We start from the raw sequence: 25204 nt of genomic DNA on the forward strand, positions 1-25204 counted from the left end.
CTGAGAACAGACCAAGTATGGACTTAAAGCTACGTTAATTACTATGACAACTCTCTGCCTCCTCCTCACTGGCTTTTATTATATGATCACATTTCAGATCAGTCCAAAAACTATGCTTTAAATAACAGAAGAGTATCAGATAAAATTTTCAAACGTATTTTATGTCAAATTTTCTTATGAAAAACAGAGTGCACTAATTAAATTTTTTCAGTTGTAAGTTGGGTCAAGGGATAATAAAACACCCAAGGGGGAAAAAAATATTTCCACCATTTGTTTCACTATCCCAATCTGGCGGGGTCTTTGTGAAGCTGACTGGTAGCCGGCCGCAGGTATCAGGAAGACATATACCTCTTCTCTGACTTGGATTTTCGACCTGTGTCCTCTCTCCTCCCTAGCTGACAGCAGCTCATCCCTCAGGACACAGTCCAGGCATCCTTTCCTGACTTGCTGTATATCCAGCACACGGCGCCTTTCCAGCATTTTTCCGGCTGCTGCAAATCTTGGGCTTGCATCTCGGAAAGGCCTGGACTCACCACAGGGCTGGGCATATATCAGCTGACTAATCAAAGGATCAAAGATCCCTGAATTAGGCATTACTGGAGGCTACCAGAAAGTCCTTTATTTATTTGTTTATTTTTTTGCTCCTCAAGGTCAAAGGTAATGGCAGCCTGTCCCATGAATCTTTTAAGATGCATCATTTTTAGCTGTCATGATAGAACTTGTAGTTTAAAGAAACTTTGTTCATTAATTTGCAAGAGATCCCTTCCCAGGTTTTTCAAAATACATCCACACAGATGTCTCGGAAGTCGCAGTGCTTGGTGGTTATGTTATTCCAGTTCTCTCTCTCGGTGTCTATTTATACAAGCTCTCCAAAGCACTTTGAAAAAGGCACAACTTGAATCACAAGTTTTCCTAGTCAGTGGCCGGTCTGTGTAGACCATCGACGGTCAGGGAATAAAATGATCAGGCTGAACAAACTCGGTCAGCTCAAATCTCAAGTTCAAATGCTACACAGTACACCAGCCAATGAACAGACCACAGCTTTCAGTGTTGGGAAACGCAATTTGAAAGTTGGCAGAAATTGGCTGTGGGTCTCATAACCCCAGTGTGACACAATATTCTCATCCTAGGAGCCAAGTTGTAAGCTTTTCTAAGATCCATAAAGCACATGTCTGCTCCCTATGAAGAGCTTCGGTTCTTTCTGAGAGTCTGCTGAAGTTCCGATCTGAAAGAATGCCATCTTCACAGAAACCCCAGTACTCTAGAATGATACCATCTGCCACAGGCTGAGCTTCCTTTTCAGCCAAATACATTATTTATAACCTTTCTAATTGTGAAAAGGTAAGGGTGGAATTTTTCTAAAGCCTGCCTTAGATATCGTTAGAACACTCTAAACCTTTGCTCTCAAATACTGCAGGTCTCCAAATTTGAAAAACAAAATCAACAACAACACAACCCATAAGGAATTGGTTGAGGTCATATCGTTTTTCAAAACATTGTATATTCTTTCAACCCCCTGCTAGAATATAACATACGCTGTAGGTATATATTTAGAACACATTTAGAAACTGAAAGAAGATGGTTTTATTTTTCTACTTGGTCAGTCTGGTAGCCAAGAAAGGGGTTTAGGGAGAGGTGAGGCCTTCCGGAGGGGGGGAAAAAAAAAAGGTTTAGCAACTGGGGAAAGGCAGTCATCTGATTACCCTTAAAATTGCTTTGTTGTGCCTTTAACAACAACAAAAAAACCCACCCCAAAACAATGCTAATCAGGTTATTCAATCATTTAAACCAAAACTGTTCATGCTTTTCTGCCAAATCAACCAACCACAGCAAAATCTGTTATCTCTGATTGCTCAGCTTCCAGTCAGAAAACAGTTAACCCCCACTATACCAAAAGTTTTCCAAAACACCCTCCAAGCTCCGAATACTCATGGAGAATAAAGAGAAAGCCCTGTCATCTTTAAAGGGTAATTGACGTGCTGTACCGTATTTGCATATTACGATATACTCTAATAAACTAAACAGCCTGTCCCGGAAGCCAGCAGCTCCCTCGCATTTCATCTGATCTCCATACTGACTTTTTGTGCACTACCTTTTTTTTTTTTTAAACAGGACTGTGATATCGTGATCAAAACTTATTAAAGACTTGCTGATGGTTTTACTGAGGTGGGAGGAGGTAGCAAGAGCATCTACAAAATGGTGGTTCACCCACGTTTAAAGCTTTCAGGCTCCATCAGCAGAGAGGGCAAAGGCTACAACATCTTATTTACACAATTATCTAAATACGATTAAACAGCTGATGGACAAATATTAAACTGGAAAATGTATAGTCATTTCAGCTTAATGTAATCCTCTTTCTGTAAACACCCAGGATGATTTTTTTCAACCAGAACAGTCCTGACATCTCATAAGCCTAAGGGTGAATAGCAAGAGATTGTTTTTGATAGTTATAAATATTCAAAAGACATGCAGACCATCTGCTTTCATAATACAGGTAAAGCAAGACTGAAATGGTGGCTGCTGTATAAAAATGATTCTTTTAACAAAGTCTTCCTCTCCTCGAAAACTATAAAGACAGATGTCAAAAACTGTTTACACAGAGCAATCAGGAGCGTGCAAAATGTAATATTCCTTTTACACACAGTGCTTGCTAAAGAGATTTTTTTTTCTTTTTCTTCCCATCTGTGTGTTGCAACACATTTCTACAAGTTAAAAACATTTTTTTCAAACAGAGATCTCATGAATACCCAAAAACATGCTATCTGGTTTCTGAATGCTAATTAATTTCAACTAAGGAATCTGAATATCTTTTTCTGTAGGAAGGAATGTATGTTTTGAATTGGAATACTCCAGAGACGGCAAGGGAAATAATCAAGCCCAGGTTGAATTCTTGAAGGCGATTTTCATGGTTCTACCTTGTCTGGAACATGTATCTGCTATGTCCATGTGTTAAATGAAAGCACATTCCTGCTGATGTCTTTGGCATAAAGTCTAAAATAATTGTTTTCTGAAATAAATGTCCGCGCATGTCAAACGTATACACAACAACCTTTAACTTCTCAGCCGATGCAAAGTGATGCGTAAAACCCTACAGTTAATTTTCAGGACTGGAACGCTAATCTTGACAGTAACCTTTTTATGTATTGTATTAATGGCACAGATGCATTAAGCACCTTTTTATAATTTTCAATAAAATGAGCATTTACTGAACAATCTGTCAAACTGCTGGCTCCCTATTCTTTTACATTTTTATTTTTTGAGAAGTGTAACTTCATATACTCTGATGTCCCTCCTCTCTATGTCCTGTCTGCCTATGGTCTGAATCTCGCAGCGGTTTTTCATACGCATGTGAAAAACTCAAAGGTCAAACTTTAATTCTGGATCAGATGGAATCAACTCCATGTTCAAATACGATTTTAATAGAAATTCTCAGCAAATAGAGTTTTCTTTTAATCCCAAAGGATATAAAATCCTACAAACGAGTTCTAAAAGGCATCATATGAGATGGTGACATGGAACAAATTTGTTGAAAATTAACAGGTAGTCCCCCATCTGGTATTTGGGGGTGGGAAGGAAGGAAGGGAAATGGGCTTGAATTTATGAGAAGCAAATGGCAGGATTTCTAAGTGTAAGACACTGTTTGTGCATGTTAGCTTATGTTCCCCAAATCTTTCCCTCTGGATCCTCTATTGCTGTCTAAGCCATTCTCTTGGGAGATACAACTGGGGCATATTCGGAATCTCAATTTGTTGAGAAGAGACTAATCACTTATAAATTTTACTTAAACTCCAGTTGTCATAGTTATGGCTCTTGCCATCTTGATCAATTCCAGTGCCTGAAAATGGCATTTTCACAGAAAGTAACCCTTGTATCTTGCTAAAAATGGGCTCTCTGCACACAGCTCCAATACGAAAGGAAGCGCCAAGAGAACACCTCCGAATCTTGTTTAATTTTCTGGCGTTTCCTAAAGATGAAAATGTGACCATTTCAAAGCACAGAAATTTTAGTTAATGATTTAAACACTCAATTCATAATGTCAAAGAAAATGCTTGTTCACAGTTCATATGGTTTTTCCACATAAAGTAATTTTACCTAAGGCCCAGATACTGACTTTTGACCAGATTGTCTCCTATCGTTTTGTAGAAGTACCTATTCTAGACATTTTTACCATATTGAAACCTTCTTATGCAAACCAATTGAATACATTAGTAAAGAGCTTAAATGAGAAAATATTTGTTAAAGAGTGTATTATGACCGAGGGTATGTAATATTTCAAATTAATTGCACAGCGGCTTACGTTTGTTCAACTGCAACATGAAGGGGACTGAATTAGATAACCTCCAGGGTCCCTTCTGAAGGCTTTCCGAGCCCATGAAATCTACCTGTATTCCCAAACAGAGGTCCGACAGGGTCTTCTTCAAGGACTTAAGAAGTTTCCCCTGTCATACACAGCGGTCATTCACAGGCATTCACTGCAAATGTCCCAACTACAGGACATTTTTAGGAAGGTTAAAGTCCTCTGGTTTCTTATTTATGATGTGATTATTAAAAATACACCCAGCATTATAAATTAAACATTATCCTACTCCAAATAGAATTTGCACGAGCTTTTCATTAAATTAATCTGAACCTAATGACTTATTTTATAGCAAAAACTGTTTCCTAAGATTCTGAATTTTAAGCACTCTGCACCAACTTGGAAATTTGAGGAATGCTTGCTTATTCTTTCTCTGACGGTCCTTGTGTCGTTAAATCTCTCATCCTCTATGGAGATTAAAATTTCAAACATCTGTACTTAGACACAGCACAAGAAAAAATAGGAAATTTGTGTTACATGCCAGGGGTCCTAAAGAAAGCATTCTGAAAAACTTTAAGCCACAGAATAAAGGGACTGAAGTAGTTAGAATCCATTTTTTCAAAATAAATACAGTGGACCTTTGCCCAACATAGGTTTGAACTGCAGAAATGCATGGGTCCATTTATATGAAGACTTTTTTACAGTACAGTACTGTAATGTATATTCTCTTCTTTATGACTTTAACAATATTTTCTTTCCTCTAGCTTCCTTTATTGTAAGAATACAGTATATAATACATGTAACATAACAAAATTTGTAGCTTTTATGTTATCTAGAGGGCTACTGGTCAATAACAGGCTGTTAGCAGTTAAGTTTTTAAGAAGTCAAAAGTTATATGTGGATTTTCGACTGTGTAGGGGGTCGGTTCCCTAACCCTGTGTTGTTGAAAGGTCAACTGTACTAGAATTAGGCTCTGTAACTCCTTACAGATTTTATATTCCTTCTCTGCATTCCTTCTTCATATGAACGCTATGAAGATTTTTAAGCCATACTGCCTAAAACTTGGGGAGAAAAGACAATCTAGAGTTTAGCTTTTTATGGAACCACAAACCTCTCTTTGGGAATCTCATGAAACCTGTGAAGGGTCTCTCTACATACACTCCCAAAAGTGACTTAACATTTCGGGGTCTGCACAAATCCTCAGATGCCCATCACAGAGTCTGTGGATCCCTTCATATCTGATCCAAGATTTCTCAGGAGACAAAGGGCTAAATCATGCCCTTCATTTCTGTGTTTTTTAGTGACTGTTAGTTGTTAACCAAGACTTTCCGTGTCTGCTCAACAAATATAAACCAATGTCACCTCTGGATTAGGTCACAGAGGAAAATCAAATTAATCTGGCTCGCCTTTATCAATATTATGAAAATGCCTCACAGTTTTGGAAACTGCCGTATTCTGGTAATCACCTCTTTAGGAGTAATAGTGAAATGGCAAAAATGTTGCACAGGTTGGACATCAAGAGAAAATGTGTCCTGTCCATCACTGGAGGTATGTGCTCCAGGCTCAGCTGGTGCTGAGGCAGAGGGATGGACAAACTGAGTCCCCAAGGCCTGTTCTGGAATGGCTGAATGGTTATCTACACTTGCAGCTCTCCCTAAATTCAGGTGATTCTGGGCCTTTATACGGAGGACTTTTCCACATTATGTGTTTATAGCCCTAAACAATCTCCAATGCCAAATGTGGACTTTAGACCATCAACTCAGGAATGGACATTGTGAGCCCATATGGGGTGGTACTGACCGTTAGCATTTCTATGTTGGCAGCATCAGCATCTTTGAAGATAAATCAATTGACACTGCTAATGACATTTTCCTTCTTTACATTATTTTTAAATATGAGAAATGGACAAATGGAACTAACAGTAAAAAAGCATGGATTTCAAATATAACACAATTGAACCAAAATGAGAAGTGTTAGCCATGCTGAAATACACGTTCGATTATGGAAGAAAAATTTTAGACACGCATACAAAGATATTGTGAAAAGGCTGTGCTTAACAGTGAAATATGATTAGATCTTCTGCAGCATATTTTATATCTCTGGGTCCCTTGTATCTCCAAGACCACTGTTCTGCTTACAAACATGTCCATTTGTACATATATTCAAGAACATTATAACAGAAGAAAAAATACAAGGCAACTTGGAGTATCAGTAGGTTTCCTTACAGAAAAATTCAAAATTTGCTCTCATTTTAGATAAACTAAAAATTCAGAAGTAAAACAGAAAAAAGATTTTGTACAGTAGGATATTACACATTAGAGTATCAATAAAATACTACTAATAAAACTGACATAGTTTATTGGTTCATGAAATTAACATGGCAAAAATCCTGTGAGGCTGTTTCAGCTTCACAAACATTCCTGAGGTCCTACTGTGTGCCAGGACTTACAACTGTGATGATGAATCAAACTTAGGCCCTACATGACAGTTAATCACAATGTAAGTTGAGCCTAGTTAGTCTGCAGATAACTTCAGAACAGCGTGGAGAGTACTCTGACAGGTGCCCAGGGGCAGGACGGAGCCCCCGCATGCAGGGAGGGGGGTGAGAGGAATTCACCAAACACCACCGGACGAGCTCCACCCAGAGGATGGTCCCCCGAGGCATCTGCATGCCTTTTGGACACTGTGCAATCTAAGGTACCTTATTTGCTTCACTTGCAAATGGACTCATTTAAAGTGCAAGGTTTGAGCCTTCCCCCACTTCCATTTTAAAATACGTGGGAACTTTATAGGATGATGCTAAAAGTGTCCCTCACAGGTGAAAATGGACTATAATATGGTCCTTTGATCTTTCCACACCTGAGAAATTTTTGGTTGTTTCCATCAAGAGTCGGCATCAAAATCTTCCACGGAGCAGAAGTTCCTTAGATGACTATAAGCATCCCCCCGTGTAAGTTCAACCTCTCAATCATCATGTTGTAGAAAAACAGCCAAAGTTATTGTACACTTTAGTACTGAGAAATGTTCTAAATGTTTAACAAGCATTATTTCACGTAATTCTCATAAGAATCCTGAAAAATTCGTGCTATTACCTTCCTGCTTTATAGATGAGGAAATTGAGGCATGGAGAGTCACCTCCCAGAGCTGACAGAGCTAGTAATGACAGAGCTCACATTCTTTTGACTCCTAGGTAATGAATGGTACAAGCTCACTAATTAAAGTGATGGCAAAGAGCAATGACACACAAAGACTCACATAAAAAGTGACAGAATGAAGTTGCTGAAGAAATACATCACATGAAGAAATAGTTCCATTAAGAAATAAAAAGAAACCGAAATTAGGCTCTGTCCTATGACATCATAACCCAGGAGTTTCAATACACCTCTGGAAATTCTATTGTGTTGTTTCATAAACTTACTACTTGTTTCAGGTAGCTTCACATTTTTTAATTGCCTGGGAATAATGCTAGATTGACAGTAGAAAAGGGACAAGCCTAGGATAATCAGTGGTACCCAAGGATGATGTAAAAATGTGATCTCTGGGTGCTAAAGAAGCGTTCATCTTTTCTTAACTTTCAACCTATCATCTGGTTTGCATCTTTAACCCCTCTGAGTAAACTAAATTAGATTAGCATTTTAATGGGAAAATATTGCAGTAAAAGATAATATTTTTTTTTAAAGAAGAAAGTAAAGAAAAAAGTGATGGCTAAAGAAGATAAAGTTTTAGAGTAAAAATGAAAGGGAAAAAAAAAGACTACCAAAGGATGCCTGAAGGATGTCAGCTACCTTCCCTACCATGAGGAATGCTGCAACCCTATGAACTGTCCACGATGAACCTCCAGCACCCCATAATAACACTGCATATTAGAGCACAGTACAATCTTACATTTCTGAAGCGCCCTTCATGCAAGCATCCCAGGGTGCTTTACAATCATTATGAGTTAAAATTAAAACTGAAGCACATACAATTCCTAATAGAATCGTTTTAAAAATGCTAAACAGAACAAATAACTTTTAAGTCTAGATTTAAAAGTCCCAACAGCCGGAGCGTTCCTTACTTCAACTGGCAATGAGCTGCAGAGCCGAGCTGGGGCTCTCTCCTGTTATGTTAAAGCCTCTCTTATGTTTTTTATACTCGGAGCACGTTATGATTATGCAGTTTCCAATGAAACAGGAAAAAAAAATTGGGTGCATATATCTGTTTGTTTTGATTATTCTGAATTTAAGGTCTTTTGTTTATTTGTTTACGAGTCTGTTTGGCCAAATCAGACATGAAATAAAGCAGGTTTCAGAAGCAAGTCCAGAAAGAGCCCAACTTGATATTTAAGTAGTAGTTGTGAAAAAAGACACTCAAAAAGCACTCTAACACTAGCTCTGTTTTCGCAAGAAAATCAGATTGATTAGCATGATTTGGTTAACTTAAAAAATAATAATTAGAAAATAGCACTGCATAGGATTTTTCCAGGCCAGCCCTATTCCTCAACCTTGGCAGTATTTATTATTCTGCAAGTCAGAAAAAAAAAAAAAAACGGGGAACGCTCTCATGATATGGTAATTTTCCCTGCATTAGTGATTTTGAGGTCAAAGGAAACCTGTTCAGATCTAAAACAAAGCACAGGTAAAAATCTATTAAGTGAAAATGAAGTACTTACACATCGCTAAGCACTCTCTAAACTGGCATGGCTTAAACTCTTTTATGTTTTACTATTGTGAAAAGATAGCAGCTATAAAATATTTGAGATCAATTCATTTTAAGTTAGATGCTTTATTAAGTTTGGCTTTTTTGATTAATATATCGGAAAGGTTACAGAGAGCTAACATCAAGCTACAGTAAAATCCTTATGTATCTAAGTCAGCTAAAAATGAGCCTGCGCTTTGAGAGTCAGAAAGGAACACTTGCGAGGTAGAGCACATTTTTCTTCTTCTATTGTAAATTCTATCTATTATAATATTAACACAAAGCAGATAAACTAAGTTCAAAGAGAATGAAGAATAACTGGTTCAAAAAGGGAGGCAGAAAAAATAAGTAGCAATTCACACTACTACCCATATAAGACTGGCTTCCCATTTCCTTTATGAATCTCGCCATTAATACAATTGCTGAAAATGGTAGTAAAATCCAATCAGCATCAAGTACTTCCGTGCCTGGCAAAGCAGATGTTCATAACTGTGGATTCCCATGGTCAGTACCATAAGGACTGGGAAAAGTCTTCGAATTTAAAAAAGTTTTTGTATCTAACAAGATTTATGGATTATATCAGGAAGGGGCAAGTACAGAATTCTACAAGCACATCTCCAACAGGAAATGCTCTATTTTTAAGTAGAGTTGGCCAGTTATAGCCTCATCCATCATACCAGGCCAGTGGCTGAGGAAGATCTATACTTGCAAATAGACTCAAGAAATTCAAGTGACCACTGTCTCCAATGCAAATGCCTAACACTGTCTTGGGGTTCAAAATAAAGGGCTATTAGCTCAATTACACCTACTGATGTGACAGGGTGGGGGAGGCAGTGACTGCCACAGAGCTGTTAAACACAAACCTTTTGGAACCTCCCAAACACGGGGCTAGCCCAGAAGTTAGTCCCCGTGGTCTAAACTACCCTCCTCACTTCAAAACTAGGGGCATGAAACGAGAAGACTTTCAAAGCAAGTCCATGTGCAAACAACAAAATCAAAAACACATCTGCCGAAGCAAAATTTCAGCAATGAGTATAAATGCAATTGGAGAACTGTTCAGTAGTTCTCAGTATTTCAGGGAAAAGGAAGTATTTTATAAAACACATCAAATTAATTTGAGAAAGCCTTAAAAAAAGACCTTCATCTATATATGACCAAGAAGGATATTTGGTTAAGCTCACAGGGTCTGGGTGTGAATTCTCTCCCCTTTGCTGTAGCAGCTCTGTAACCATGAGACTTACTTAAACTCACTCTCTCTCTCTCTCTCTCTCCCTCTCTCTCTCTCTCTCTCTCTCTCAGGTTTCTTAGCTTCCTCTACAGCGAGTAGGATACAAACTATATTCTGCTTAGGGTTATAGACTTGCCCAACCTACATCAAAAGCACTAAATAAAAATTATTATTTCATCCTCATTATACGTAGAAAATAGGAAGCCTCCCACACAGCACACTGTCAATACATAGTTTTGAATGAGTTAAGTATGTGAACATGTGAATAAATTTCATAGGGTTAGACTCTCAGATGAAATATAATATATGAATATTGATGTTGGATGCTCTCTAGAGAATACTTTTTTTATTTTAAGTATTTATTATTTATTTGAGAGAGAGAAAGACACAGACTATGAGTGGAGGATGGGCAGAGAGAGAGGGAGACACAGAATCTGCAGCAGGCTCCAGGCTGTCAGCACAGAGCCCGATGTGGGGCTCGAACTCACTGACCACGAGATCATGACCTGAGCCGAAGTTGCTCCCTCTAGAGAGTGATTGTTTAATGTTTATTTAAAAATTTTTCAGAAATGTCATTTCGGTCTAAAAATTATGAAACAACAATGCAAAAGCACAGTTTAAAAAACATGTATTTACAGTATAACTGATAAGGGATTTTACATTGCTGCTCTGGTGTTATGCACCAAATAGACTGAAAATCAACTCAGCACAGAGGTCTATTAAATGCTTATGGCAGTGACTGTCAAGTTTCACAGAACCAGCATGGGTAAATGGTCACGGTAAGCTTCAGGAGGGCAGGGTGGCTTACCTGTTCTGCTAATACCTAATAAAACGTTGGACACATATTAGATCCTTACATGCTGTCAGGAAAAGGAAAAATGACTTTATTCGATACAACTTCTAAATGAAACCTTCAAACTTAAATATACTTTGTGTGTATTTTGCTACTTGAAAATAAAAATGATAATTTTCACCTACTTCGTATAGGACTTGTGCCTGGAGCTGCTTATCTTCAGGTGAGAAATGAAATAGAGAGGGACCCAGTCCCTTAACAATGTGGAAGTTGCGATGTGTAAGCGTGTGTGCGTTCGTGTGCACGTATGGTGCGGTAGGGGTGGTAAAAATGCATGTATCAGATTAAAATTTCTCAGGAATCTCTGACCTAAATGTTGTTAGGAGAAGGAGGTTAGTTAGGCTGGGAGAGATAATCACTGACCTTTTAACAAATGAATCTATCCTTGTACTGAATGTATATATATTTATCCAGTGCTCAAGTTCAATTTCTGAAACTTCAGGGAAAACTAAAGTGAATATGAAATGTTTTATTGTAAATCAAAATGTTCACTTCCCTTTAACTTCCCATTTACCTCCTGAATCCATACACTCACTGTTCTTATGACCAAGGGCTTTCTTGTTCCCAAGCCAGATTAATTCTTTCTTACTTGCAGTTCAGAACACAACACCCACCTTATCCAACCACATCCACCGAAAAAAACTAAGAGTAACGAGAAAGCGACCAACTTGGGCTCCATAAGGAGCTAAGTGTTTGCATCTTAGCATGATTTTACAAAAATAAACACGTGGTACAAAACCTTAATAGATGGATGTCAATCTACTTGGGCAGATTCATGATTTAGGAAAGCAGTAACAGAAGTAAAGGCGTAGTTATAAGTCAAACCACATATACCCTTATAGAATTTCTGCAGCTGGAGAAAACCCTGCAAATATTATCAGACATTACTGCACGAAAACATAAGTGTGCATTTTAAAATCAACACACTCCAAAATTTATCCTTGGGAAAGGACTTTTTGTCACTAACCAGCAATCTGACTTTAACCTCTAGGATCCCTGGCCTCGTCATCTGTCCAAGGAGGAGCCTGCGTAGGATACAAATGGAGTTCTAATACTCCAAGGACATCTGTCTAGCAAGTGTGGGGTAATCCTCCAGAGAGCACTGGAGGAAGAGCTTCTCAGGCACCCCAAGCACATGCCTGCTGGATACCCACTGGTTTCCCCTCCCGGCCTCTACTCTGGAAAGGGGGTCAAACTAGGGTCCATAGGGTGGACACGTTGCTAAGCCAATATTAAGGGGCCCGATAGCTATAGTTGCTATTTTATCATATTCAACAAAACTCTAAGGTACAGCAAAATGTGTATGCTAGACAGTAGGCTCAAAATTCTCAAACGAATAGATCAAAACTCCATGAGCGGCGGTGGGCGGGGGGTGCAAACAAGTCTCAACACTGAGCATTTCTTCACGTTAGGTTCCGTTTTGTGTAAGACTGAGGTAGTGTTTACTTGCAAGGCATTTTCACAATGCCACCTTCATCACTGTATCTCAGCCACAGGGGAGAGAGAGTAGTTTTGCCAAGGTCAGCATATATTTTGGGCTAAGGCCTTACAGAGCCTGGTTTTCTCTTCTTTCCTAACTTACGACAGAAAAGAAAAGAAAAAAGAAGCAAATGGAAAACAGTTCATTATTACAACGTCCCGCATTAAGTATTAAGAGTCGTGGACTCGTTCTAGAGAAAGAAAGAAAAGATGCAGCCGCAGAGCAGAAAATCTCTCCCTCATGGAAAGAACAGGTTTTCCCCATGATACTAAACATTAATCTCAAGTATCTGTTGCCATTGGTAAATTACGCATAGTTTTTTCACAAGATATTTTTGAAGAGAGGACAACTGTAATCACAGCTGACGTTGAAGTCAGAGCCCAGGTTCAGCACTTCATGCTCACAGCAGGGTCTCCAACCTGCACACACGCCACGTGTTCTTCGAAAGGCTTCTCTACACAAATGCACCAAAACCAAGCCCCGGATTTCATTCTGTCATTCTGTTTAATGTTATAATTGTCTGTATTCAATTCATTTCCCATGATAACATTAAGTAAATTCACAATTATATTTATAAGCTATAGTGAGGTGGAGTTTACTGGCTGAATGCTGATGTCATTTAACAATTAGTTCTCACTGCTTCTATCAATAAACACTTGTATAGCATCCCCTTCTCCAGCTCACAGAAAATGCCTTAAATCTTGGCCTGAACTCCCATCCAAAATCAATGGGACACTTAGCAACACGTAGATACATGACATTCCTATACTGGGGCTACGCATGTTTAACTATGAATTTCAAAAAAGTTTATTTCTAGGACATTTCAAATTCTCGGATGCTAATAACCAAGTGACATATTATCTGGAGTTGTCTGCAAAACCCAAAGTCCCAGATGTAAGAGTCACCTGCTTCATTATATCATCCTATTGATTTAACTGTGTTTAATTAATTTAAATTACTTTTATTCGATGGTTATAAATTTACATCCTCTCTCCTCCAAGGGTGAGAGAGAGAAGATAGAAGGAAATAAGCTAAAATGACAAAAAGAATTTGCCCTGAATTGCAAGAAATTGACACTTGCAATATAAAAAACATTTTACCTATGGCTACAGCTTACCTTAAAAGGATATAGAAAGCCATAATTAATTATAAGTTTAATTCATTGCTTCATTCCTAGAAATGCTAACAAGTATCAAAGTAAGGCTGATGGACTGTAATGCATCAAACTGGAGATACATGGAGTTTCCATAAAACAGTAGCACAAAAGCCCACACGTTCCCTTCTGAAGATACCAGTACCCTCACGAGCATCACACTGGAAATATGTTTTGAGAAAATCTCAACAGCAGAAATGTTCATAGTAGAGTCATATGGTTCACATTCAAGTGACTGACAGACTAACACTCAGAATTACATTTTGAACTTGAAAGAAAAGAAAAACGTCAATATGAGGTAAAACTTCCATTAGATCATACTTGAACCACACCGTATCACTGGATGGCCTCACGTTGGGTCTGACACTGAGGGGTGGCGTCCTAACACAATCACGTAGTGACTACACTAGCAGACCATGAAGAGCGGGTTCAGAGCACCCCTTCCTATGTGAGATCAGCTGAGCATTGTCAAAACTGATGTTTGGCTTGAAATTTAGAAAAGGGGGCAGTCTCCATCTAGTTTTAGTGACGCTTCACCAAAATTCATTCTAAAATATCAAATACAATAATGATAAATCTCATTTCAAGAATCTCTGGCCACATGACAGGAATCTCAGAGGACAAAATAGAATTCTACCAAAAAACAAAGCAAAACAAGGAAACCAAGGCCACAAAACCGGTGACAAAAATCCCAACAACTACTCAACCTTTAGTTACAGGGAAGAAACTTTGTATTTTTATAATGGTTTACACTAAATGCTTTTTTACTCATTTTTTTTGTTAATAGATAAAACATCTCAAAACTGTACTTTTTTTTTTTTTTTATTGAGGTAGCATGGCGAAATTTCCCATGAACACTCACACCACCACTCGCCCTCACCAAAGGTTACTGGAGGTTATACAGCCTTGACTCTTACATAAGGACACTCGGGAGAAAGTGGTTTCCATGCTCAGAGCCCTCAGAAGAGGAATCTAGAAACAAGCTAGCACAGTCTTCTGCTGAGCTGTTTTTCCTTCACTCTTTAACGCAAGGGAGAAAAAGCATAAAGGCTTCTGTCCAGAATACATCAGGCATATTGTTTCAAGGCACCAGTGGTGAAGTCACTTTGCAAATGTGACAGATACCAGTTGCTTCAGACGGTGGAGCCCCATCACACCTCACATCAGGGCTGCCCATGCTGGCTTATTATTTAGTACATGCTATGCCAAGTACCTGTGAAAGGGGGCACTCCTTGGCCAACGAACTCTGATTCATGTCTTTCAGTAAGTCCTTCAGAGCGTTCCTTACTGTGGTGTGCGACCACTGCTCGGGAGGTAAGTCTTCTAGTTTGGGGCAACTATTTGAGACATAGATTAGAAAGGGGATTATTACAAGATTGCATCCCGCTGCAGAACATTCCTTTAAGACAGACAGATTTCATTTTGCGCATCAAACAGATGCATCTGGAGATTGCTCTCGGTCTCCTGATTGTTCCGATTAGTTAATTACTTCATACAACACATCTGCTGTATCGATGCATGAATTATACATCAGCTGCCTGTGGTGGCTATTTTTTCATGTTACTTCTACCTTCCTGCTCTGATGCGCTTGGGAAGACAATTTAAGGTGTACTGCTTTCTCACGAGCCGTCGTGAAAAGCATTAACGTATTAACCATTTTCCTTTCGTAACTCTGTTCATACGAATTAAAATGGTAAAAATATATATATATAAATAAATGCGATTGCGGCAATAGTGAATAAGGCATTCTTTCACAAAATGTACACAGATGGCACTGTTCATGATATGCAAAAATATTTTTCTCTTAAGTAAACTTTATGTAAAATGCCTTCTTATAATGCATCATTTAATTGACTAAATATAAAAAGTCTTGTCTTTTGATATCCTGCATAAAACCTACAAATTTGGGGTGGGGAGGAGCTGCTTTTAAATATACACTGAAGTGAGGAAAATAAAGCAGAAGGGGCAAAACAATGAAATCAATTTAGATTTACCTTTCTGAAGCACACGGTAAATACAAATCAAAGGCTGACCGGAGATGCTTTATTTCCAAAGAGCAGGCATGGAATGCGCTCTGCCCTAGAACTGCTGTCCTGACTCACCTGTGTAACTGAATTTTCAGTGTGACCACATGATACACGTCTTGAAGCATATCTGCTACCGTAGCATCAGGAGCGTCTGTCACATACGACAGTGGAACTGGATTCCACTTTCCAACCTGGATCAGCCCTATTCCAGATAAAGAGAACATGTCACTAGATATTTTACCCGTCAGATAATATTTCTAGTAGGAGACTGTCGTCATCCGTGTTTTTTACACTGCCCCCACCACAAGCAATATTGTGGTTTCTGTTTGAATGATTCCCTTCCCTCTAAAAGGCAGGTCAATGAAAATATTCACAGCTTAGCTTTCCAAATTGTAAAATTATGTAAATGACTGAAGGGTTGTTTATTATTTTGGAAATAAAACCCCATCAATAAAACCTATGGATAGGCCACATTTTCTTAACTTACAGGAAGTTCTAATAAGACATAGCTGAACCAGTTCTAAATGGCTTTACGATTTAGATAAGATTCTCTATTGCAATGGGAATCAGCATTGAAAAATACTTTACAGCCCATAAAACCATCAGAAACAGAATAAAAGAAACAGAACTAGATATTCAGTCATAAATGCAAATTGACTCTCAACAGTCCATCTGCTCAAATACGCTCCTCACTTCCTTGTGGGTCCTCAGTGGAGCAGATTATTAAGGTCAATAAGCATACTAATGATTCAGCTGAAGTAATTTAAAAAAAAAATCTACCTCGACATTCCACACGAGCAAAATGTGTGTTAACTAAACCAAACTGAATTAAGCCAATTTTTTAAACCCACAGTCTATAAGGAACCAATGTAACATACAGGCTACAGTTCTTTGAATAAAAATATTCAGTGCTTTCTCTGCAAAGTAAACAAAGGATGCCAAGCAGTCTTTCCAACCCCACGTATGCATTATTTACCTTTGGCCTGGGCAGCAGAGCTATGCGAATAACCCAGAGACAGCAATGCCATTTCTATCAGCTGGTTGAAAAGCATATCCTTTCTCACCAACACAAATTCCGCATGCTCCTCTTTGCAATCATATTCAATGGCGTTTTCATAATGTTCCACCACGCAGAAAACTGGTAGCATGGTTCCTATCAAAGAGACAGAGAAAAAGAGACGCAAACCAACAATCTTCAGATACACATTCTGGGGGGAGGAAAAACTAAGCCGTGAAAATAAATCTTCTCAACAGCGAGAGAAGGGGAGACTGTGTTTCCAAGGCAGACAGGGCACAGAAAAACAGGCGCACACACAAACATACACATTCTTTTATTTTTTAAAGTTGTAAGAGAAATATTTAAATCGAATGTGGACTTGGTCCTAAGGTACCCAGGGCTCTGCTTTAATAGCAACAGTGTATTTTCCAAAATCAATGAATGCAGAATTACCTTTGTGATCAAATAGTAATGCTGACGAGAAAGAAGTACCTTGTCTGATTTGCTGGAAGAGGTATACAGTGTGCAAATGTAGCTCACTATAGTGGTCTTCAGAAGAACCCACCTTCACGCTCCCTCCATGCTTTTGTTAATATTGAACTTGTCCTGTTTGTGTCTAGATCATCTTCGACCTTAACATTATTAGCATTTTCTTCCCTTTTTAAGATCTTTACTTAACAGTTCCATAAAAGAAACACAAAACTCAACCAAACTGATGTTCAAAATACATGATTTCACTATGAGCATAAGGCAATAATTAAGATTTATTTTTATGGTTACCCACTTAATCTACCTGACTAAAAAGATATCACAGGAACCACATGTCCTTAAAATAAACAATCTCTATTACATGTTAGGAGACAGAGGAAAGGAAACTGACCTCATAAGGACATATTAGGATAAAGGAATCTGCATAGATTTGATGTGTTCTCTATTTACTTTAACCCAATGTAGTAACTCAGTAGCCAGATGATTAATAAGCACAGGCCACACCACTGTTAGCAAAGAGGCTTCTAGAAAACTGAAATCACGGAATACTGTAGTCCTCAAGGTGTTTATGCAGCGCACTGTCAGACTTCCAGTGATATACGGAAAAGGGTTAAAAGCAGATGCGTCTGAACTGTACTGTGGCACACTGCCAGGAGGGTACCGTCTTTAGCATAAATGATGACAAGGGTTACTTTAACAGGGCACCCAGGATCCCCAATTAGTCCTCAAACATTAATGCCTCTACCAGCTCTGCCCCCTGGACTGAGAGTCCTACCAACTTCTGGAGATTTCTAGTGCACGCCAACCAGAGCTAAAAATCGGGGTATCTAACGGACACCAGTGATGCCCTTTCAACAGGCTCTGTTTTCTTGTTTCTGCTGAACAAAAGCTGGCAGTAAAACAGCTACATTTTTTTTACATGTGCATCTTCACCAAAGCCTTAGCGAACTGTTCACTAGAGATTCTAGCTCTGACAAATAAACCCCTTTAGGTTTACTTAGAAAAGCTCACAGACTCATTCGGAGGTACCCAACAGGCTAGGCATGAAAAACAAGCCACAGAGCTTGCCAATGTTCTTGTCATTCATTCATCTGTTTTATACCAGAGAGAGAACCTGTCAGGGATCAGAAGAAGACTTGGGAAGACCACAGCAAAAATAGCAACATGCAAACTGGTGATTTCTTCCTTGGCTTGAAGGTACTTTGGCAAAATTTCCTACACAAATAAACAAAAACATCCAACCTCTTTTTCTTAAGCGGTGCTTTCTCATCTCAGTCACAATTTTTATCTAGCACCTGTCAAACAGAAACTATGCACATGAAAAATAAGATGGAAAAAAAAATCACCACCACCAAAAAGCTTTAGTAATTTTGTTGTTTGAAGCAATCTGAGAACCTTCTACAATTAAACTGGATTTTAAAAATATGTCACTATGAAAGCAACGTTTAAAAAAAAAAGACATTTGAGCAGGAAGTGAAATTACTGTACTTTGGTTTCTCCTCCCCCTGTTCTTATGGCTTCAAAGAGTTGGGTTAGTACAACAAAAACATACGCATTGATTTTTCCTCTTACAGAATGGTACAGACGTATTCTACTCTATGCTCCTTAGACCTATGAAAATAACTGTCGCTTCTGCAAACTGTTGAAACATATTGGATTTACTCTGGATTTTATTTCGAGATACCCGATAGATAATTAAAGTGACTACGGATAAGTGGTAACAGAATCATTTAATTACAACTCTAGCCGCTAAACCTTCTAGCAAACTTGTCACCATCGCCTTCCTGATACTGGGGGTAATGCTAAGCAGGAGCCTTCTCTGACCCGTCTGGTTATTCGTTCGAGTGTTTGGCCACACTTCCAACTACAGCGACTTCGTAACCTTCCAGCATTAAAAGGGGAGCACACTGGTCACTGCCGAATGCTAAAAATACCACATGATTTAAACCTGGAGGCAGTCTCAGAAGCTTTTGCTGAAGGTTTAGGAGCCTGTGTAAACAGCACGTCTGCCATAAGGAGCAGTGAAGTCTGTAGGATCCTTGTCTAAAACTGTCCTGGCATTAAAGTTTGCTGTGCAAATATCACATAATACCAGAGACAGCTGAAATCTCCTATTTAGGAATTTATGGAACTTATATGTTTGCAGGCGTCAGAAAGTCTTTTTTATAGAGCCCTAGTGCTTCACAGTACAATATTAATGCACTCAGTTTGAAAAGCCATAATAAATTATATTTTTAATGCTCTTACCCTGGCTTTCTTAAGATGCATACATTCTTGGCAAACAATCAATAAATAGGGTAATCATGAGTAGAGGCCAAAGAATTTGCTGAAGTGCTCTTTTTCCATTTTTAATAGATAAAGATCTAACAATACGGACTGCTGTGTCTGTTCATTTCAGGATCAATATATTCTTTGTTTTCGCCAAACCAAGAAAAAAATAAATGATTGTATGATAAATGTTATGCATCAAACACAATGAAATTCCTCTGCCTTCTAACTTTACCTACTTAATATTCTTGGTTGCTAAACGATGGCATTTTTATCCTTTGCTTCGCAAATGTAAGGAAAATCTGAGTCCTATACACAGTCCTTCAGGGACAAAATAAAGACCATTATGAGGCACACACGTTATACCCAGTGTAGGCACTGACCTACGTAAGTAGCAATGCTGAACACAAAAGTTGTTGAACTTCATCAATTTAATATAAAATTGGTAGAAAGGAGTCACATGGATACACACTTTCCTTGGTAAACTTGCCTAAGTCTGCCCTTCCTTTATCAAACATACTCAACTGGAGCAAGCATTTAAAAACTAGGATCATCAGGTTTTTCGCTGCTCAATCATAAATTTGCTCTTAATAAAACAAACCACAAAAAAGGACATTGCAAAACTTTTCCATCGTATCACATAAGACTCCCATTATCTCTGAAAATGACTTAACAGCTAGTAATCCTCTGAAAAAGGCAGAGCAGTACTCAATCTAAATGTCTTATTCTTAATCAGGGTTAGTTTAAGCAACAGCCACCTACATACCCTCTACTACAACAACACCTTATCAATGGAAGCCTTGTGTCTGGGAGGCCATTATATTGAACTCTGTTCTTATCATCCAAAACCTCCCAAGACTCCGGTCTGTAGAGCAGAGTCAGGCACTGCACTCCAGCACAGAGCCTATACTTTCCCAACAAGACGGACACTGCAGCTTGGAATGTAGCTAATTTCACATCAGAAAGAGAATCAAGGAAAAGGGCATACAGAGACATGTTCTGCCTCTCCCACCCCCCACACAACGTGGCCTTGAGCAATAGACACAAGGGCTTGCAGCGGTTCAGGATTTGGCTCCCAAGTATTTACCTTTCCTAAGGTTGGTTTTCATCAGATGGCCCGAGTGTTTTAAAGGCACTCCCTGCATTTTTGCACCTGTGCTCCCAAGCCTTCCTCTTCCTAGTGGGCTCCCGTTCTGCTCCAGGCGGGCAATCTTGGCTGGTGGACCCTTCGGATCGCTCACATTGTTAGACATTTCTGAATGTTCTTTCCCCTGAGTTGCCTCGTTCAAATGATCCATACTCAGTTACCCTCTAAAGATCACCTGCCAGAATTTAAAAAGAAGACATGTTATAATTAATTGGGTGGGGGTCTCTCCCTCTCTCTTTCTCTCTCTTTCTCTTTCTATATATGATACACCAAGCAAATATTTTGTCCTTAGCTATTCCTCTCCACAAATATAACATACCTGTAAAACTGCTTAACCGGGTATATAAGGCAGATGCTACTCTATTTGTAGATAACAGTATTACCTTTCCCTTCAAGTTAACAAAATAATTTGTGGAGACTTGTAGCAACACACATTAGAATAAAAACACAATTTGTCACCTACCAATGAAACTAAGTTGGGGGGAGTGGGCTTACTTGCAAATCAACAATTACCACCCGTGTAGTTAAAAAGAAAATAACATATTTAGGCACCTCAATTTTTAAAAATTAGGAACTCTTTACAAAACACAATGGCAACACTTTAATCAAGAATGGGAAGATTATCACAGTCCAAAATATTAATTAGACCTGATTTTTACACTGTTTAATTTTTATGAGGAAAAATAAATATATATGTGCCACCTCAAAAAGAAGGTAGTAAATATCTGCTTTTTAAACTCTTTATTGGGTTTACAGGTTGATTGATAGAAAAAGTTTTCTACTTTTCACGTTTTCTAGTTTCAAGAATTAGATGCATGGTTAAAGACCTAGTCTAGGCCTGGCTCAAACATGTGATTGGATCACTTCACCCTTAAGAAAATGGAAGACAGAGGATTTCTTCAAACAATCCAGGTACTGACGCATTACAACTTTATGTTTTAGCTTTAATATTTAGGCATCCCTCAGGAATAGAATGCTGTTAACAATTTAAATAGCAAAAAACTTGAAAATACTTTGTGATCTACACACTAGATTGAAGTGCTAAACTCACTTCTAAAAAGAAATATTTGGTGATTTTGGTAAAACACAGTCACCAGTGTTTAAAAATAATTCTAGTATGCAGTGAAGTCAACATCTTAACTGACTTCAGAAAAAGTATAATAGATCATTGCTTGCAGTTATATTATACACTGGACATCAATTTTCATAGTTGATAATAAAGCAATTAGTATGATATCAAGGTCACTTCTGAAATACAGTTTTAACTGGAACTGATGAGAACAGGTTTAGTAGAATTATTTTATAAACTTTCATGGTACTTCAAGTGTGGAGCTCGCCAATACTAAGGGGGAGGGGATCATATTTAGGAAAGCCAAAGAGAATACAATAATTACCACTTTCCTCCAGCTGTCTGGTAATTCAACGTATCTTGTACTTTAAAAAAAAAATTATTGCACCAAAGAAGCTATTGAGATCTGTGTTTGCTGAAAGCCAGTTTGTATTAGCATGGCCTTTCTGTAAGCATTTTTTTCCTGTTAAACCATAGATTACTTTGTCCATTATAATCAAGAAAAGAAGTGAAGGGGAGGCAGCACTGGTAATCTGCAGGTTTAGAAGCAGTCTCAAGAATGCCAACTGAAGAACTATAAAGTTTGAGAAATAATGGCTATTTATCCTTGTACTCTAGCGTGGCACGCTGAGAACTAAAGGTTTTATCCTTGATCGAGGTCCCATCTGTTTTTGGTTATGAGGTTCATTAACAATAAATGTGCCTCTTTTAACCACTTTTTATCAAGATTACTCTTTTCCATTATATTAAACTACCGTCTAAAGCCAAAATTAGAGAGCGATGATTATTAACTTATTCAAAACACTGTTTATAATGTTTCATGTGGATTATAATACAGAGCTGCTTTTTCTGAAATTAGTTGCCTTACCCTAGAGCGGATGATGAATTTTAAAACATATGATTTGAAAAGAAAATACTTAACCCGTGGGGCAATTTGAGAAAGAAGGGGGGGGGGCAGGCAACAGCATCAAAGTTAATGCTACAAAACATAGTAAGTAGTCATGAAGCTTAACAGCATTATAAGCTGTACAGCAAATAAAAGTGATAGATTATAATTTAGTTAATGTATTGACAATCAAAACATCATAGAGGTCATGCAAAATTATCCTTCCAATACCCACCTATAAGAGTCTATTAAACATTCAGTCATCTTGTAAAAAGCTTTACATTATGAAGCAAAATTACATGCACATAAAACACCCAATTTACTCATTTAAACTCTATGCCCAAGGCTAAAGTTCACCAAACCTCAGTTTGGTGTTGCAAAGAGCAGCCTCCACCGGCCTGCTGGGCTGACAGCACAGGGAACTAACTACGGTCTCAACAGATGCCAGGCTTCAGAGTTTCTTTCGAGTTACACATTTTTAAAACGCATTTTAGTGTAAAGTCTGGTTTGCACACAGAATACAGGTTACTTTCTCAAAATCCCATTTCCCTGTCCATAAAAAAAGTCTATATGTGATCATTACTGAATTAAACCATGAACTCAGACACTGCAATTATTTCCTCTAAAAAGAAAAAAGAAAAGCACAAAATTCCAGCTTCAAGAACCTATTTTTTGCACCGTGGGATCTTTTTCAACCAGTTCCTCGCTGGATCGCCTCACTCGCCCCCACAGAACCCCATAATCACATTTCATGAGATTGTGCCCTTATCCATTCCATATGGCCGGCACGATCCAGGCCAAGCTTTCACTGTGACCTTTTAAAGAGACAAAGAAGCAAAGTACTATCTAGAAACAGAAACACTGCAGTTTTACTGAGTGAAATTAGCAAAACCGACCTGAAACTCACCACTTCAAAACTTGACAGCATATAAATAACAAAAACAAAGGAGATTTCCTTTGCAGCCCGGGTTCTTGAAGAGAAGTTCAAGACTGATGTTTTCTATGTCCTTTTTTTTTTTAATTAAAAAAAAAAAAAAAGCAGCAGACCTGAAGGCGACTTCCCCTGAAATTGTATTATTTTCTCTTCCCCTACCCCCGCCCCCCTAAGCGGGGGAAGGGCAGAAATAAACGTCTAGAAGAGTAGCCATGGGAGAAGGGGGTTTAAAAAAAAAATCACAATTCGAAAAACAACATATATGGTTTGTAAAATGTCTAACCTCAGAGAACGGGGTTTTCGATGGGGGAGGAGGGGAGAGTGGGAAGTAGGGAGGAGGGAGAAGATAAAATTGATCTGACAAGTGATTCGTTGGGGGGAAAATCGTAAAAACAAAGCAAAACCCGTTATGAGCTGTACACTGTGGTGGTGCTGGGGAGGCGAGGTGGTGACTGAGGAATCTCTTTAAAAGGGAAAAAAAAAATCACTGCGGACAAGGTCTCCAAAAAGGAAAAAAAGGTCCCCTCGCTTCCCTCCCTCCCTCCTGCTCGCTCGGGTTCTTGGGTGTGAGAACAGAAAGTCTACTTCTGGCTGTCACTTGCAGTATTATTTTCCAATAACCCCGGAGAACGCAGGGAGGGGAAGGCCACCTCGCCTCCCTTCCAATCGCCCCCACCCCCTCCCCAACAATCTCGACTAATTATTAACAAACCTTAAACTTTCTTCCCACAGCCTCGCACCCCCAAGGAGGGCATCTGCCGGGGAACAGCGAGGGTGGGGGCCAGAAGGTCGCGGAAAGAGCCCCGGAAAGGCACTGAAATGCCACTTTTGACTCGGCCCTCGCTGTTAGCAGCCCCGAGGACCCTCTCCCAGCCCATTGACGCGGGGCTGCGAGCGCCTGGGGAGCCGAGTGAGTAGAGAGAGAGAGAAAGAGGGTCTGGGGGGGAGGGGGAGGGAATCTGAAGGCACCCCCGGCCACCTCCACCGCCTCGGCAGCGACGAACTCCCCGCCCCCTCCCCCCAAAAAGTCGCCGAGCTCTCACTCAGCCAGAGTCCGAGGTAAACAACGAGCACCACAATGGCACTAGGACTTAGGGGGAAAAGCAGCCCAGAACCCCCAACGAAACTGATGCGGAGTTTCCCGAGATGCAAGGGGGAGGGGGGGTGGGAAGCGTCCTTTGGAGTCGCCCCGGCTTTAGGCTCGGTCCCCGGGCCAGGCTAGAGGGCGGCTGTTGCTGTTGTTGTGACGAGGCCGGTTGTTGCTGGGTGGCACAGGGAGAGGTGTGTGTGTGTGTGTGTTTGTGTGTGTGTGCGTGCGTGTGAGCGCGAGTCCCCGGACGGGGCTGCTGCTCTCTCTCTCTCTCCCTCGCTCGCTCTCGCCCGCGCTGCCGTCTCTGCCCCCATTAAATTATGAGTTGACTCATCCCGGCCGCTGTCGCCGCCGCCGCCGTGCCCAGCTCGGCTCCGCGCGTCCGCCCGGGCTGCAGCCCTCTACGCCGCTGCTCCTGCTGCTGCTGCTGCTGCTGCCGCCGCCGCCGCCGCTGTGGCTGCCGCTTCTTCCTCCTCCTCATTTTAATACAAAATCACCCCGCTCGCAGCCCCAGCCCCGAGCACGCAGCCTCCTCCCGGCCGCCCGCCGCCGCCCCGAGCCCTTCCCCAGCGGGGCCGGCTCATCCGCCGCGTCCGGGGAGCGGGAGCG

The 25204-nt window shown here is 39.7% G+C and overlaps 1 protein-coding gene across 1 annotated transcript in view; it reads right to left on the minus strand.

Annotated features, from left to right (window-relative positions):
• Positions 1 to 20791, minus strand: part of SATB1 (SATB homeobox 1) — a 77256-nt gene extending 56465 nt beyond the window's left edge. Inside the window, exons 1-4 of the mRNA XM_029938769.1 lie at positions 20557 to 20791; positions 16692 to 16868; positions 15791 to 15917; positions 14902 to 15025 (exon numbers count right to left, since the gene is read on the minus strand). Of these exons, the coding sequence (XP_029794629.1) occupies positions 14902 to 15025; positions 15791 to 15917; positions 16692 to 16868; positions 20557 to 20767 (639 nt within the window). The 5' untranslated portion in view covers positions 20768 to 20791. The remainder of the gene's footprint in view (positions 1 to 14901; positions 15026 to 15790; positions 15918 to 16691; positions 16869 to 20556) is intronic.
• Positions 20792 to 25204: the final 4413 nt, after the last annotated feature.

Source organism: Suricata suricatta, chromosome 5 (genome assembly GCF_006229205.1).
Source record: "Suricata suricatta isolate VVHF042 chromosome 5, meerkat_22Aug2017_6uvM2_HiC, whole genome shotgun sequence".
Taxonomy (NCBI): Eukaryota; Metazoa; Chordata; class Mammalia; order Carnivora; family Herpestidae; genus Suricata; species Suricata suricatta.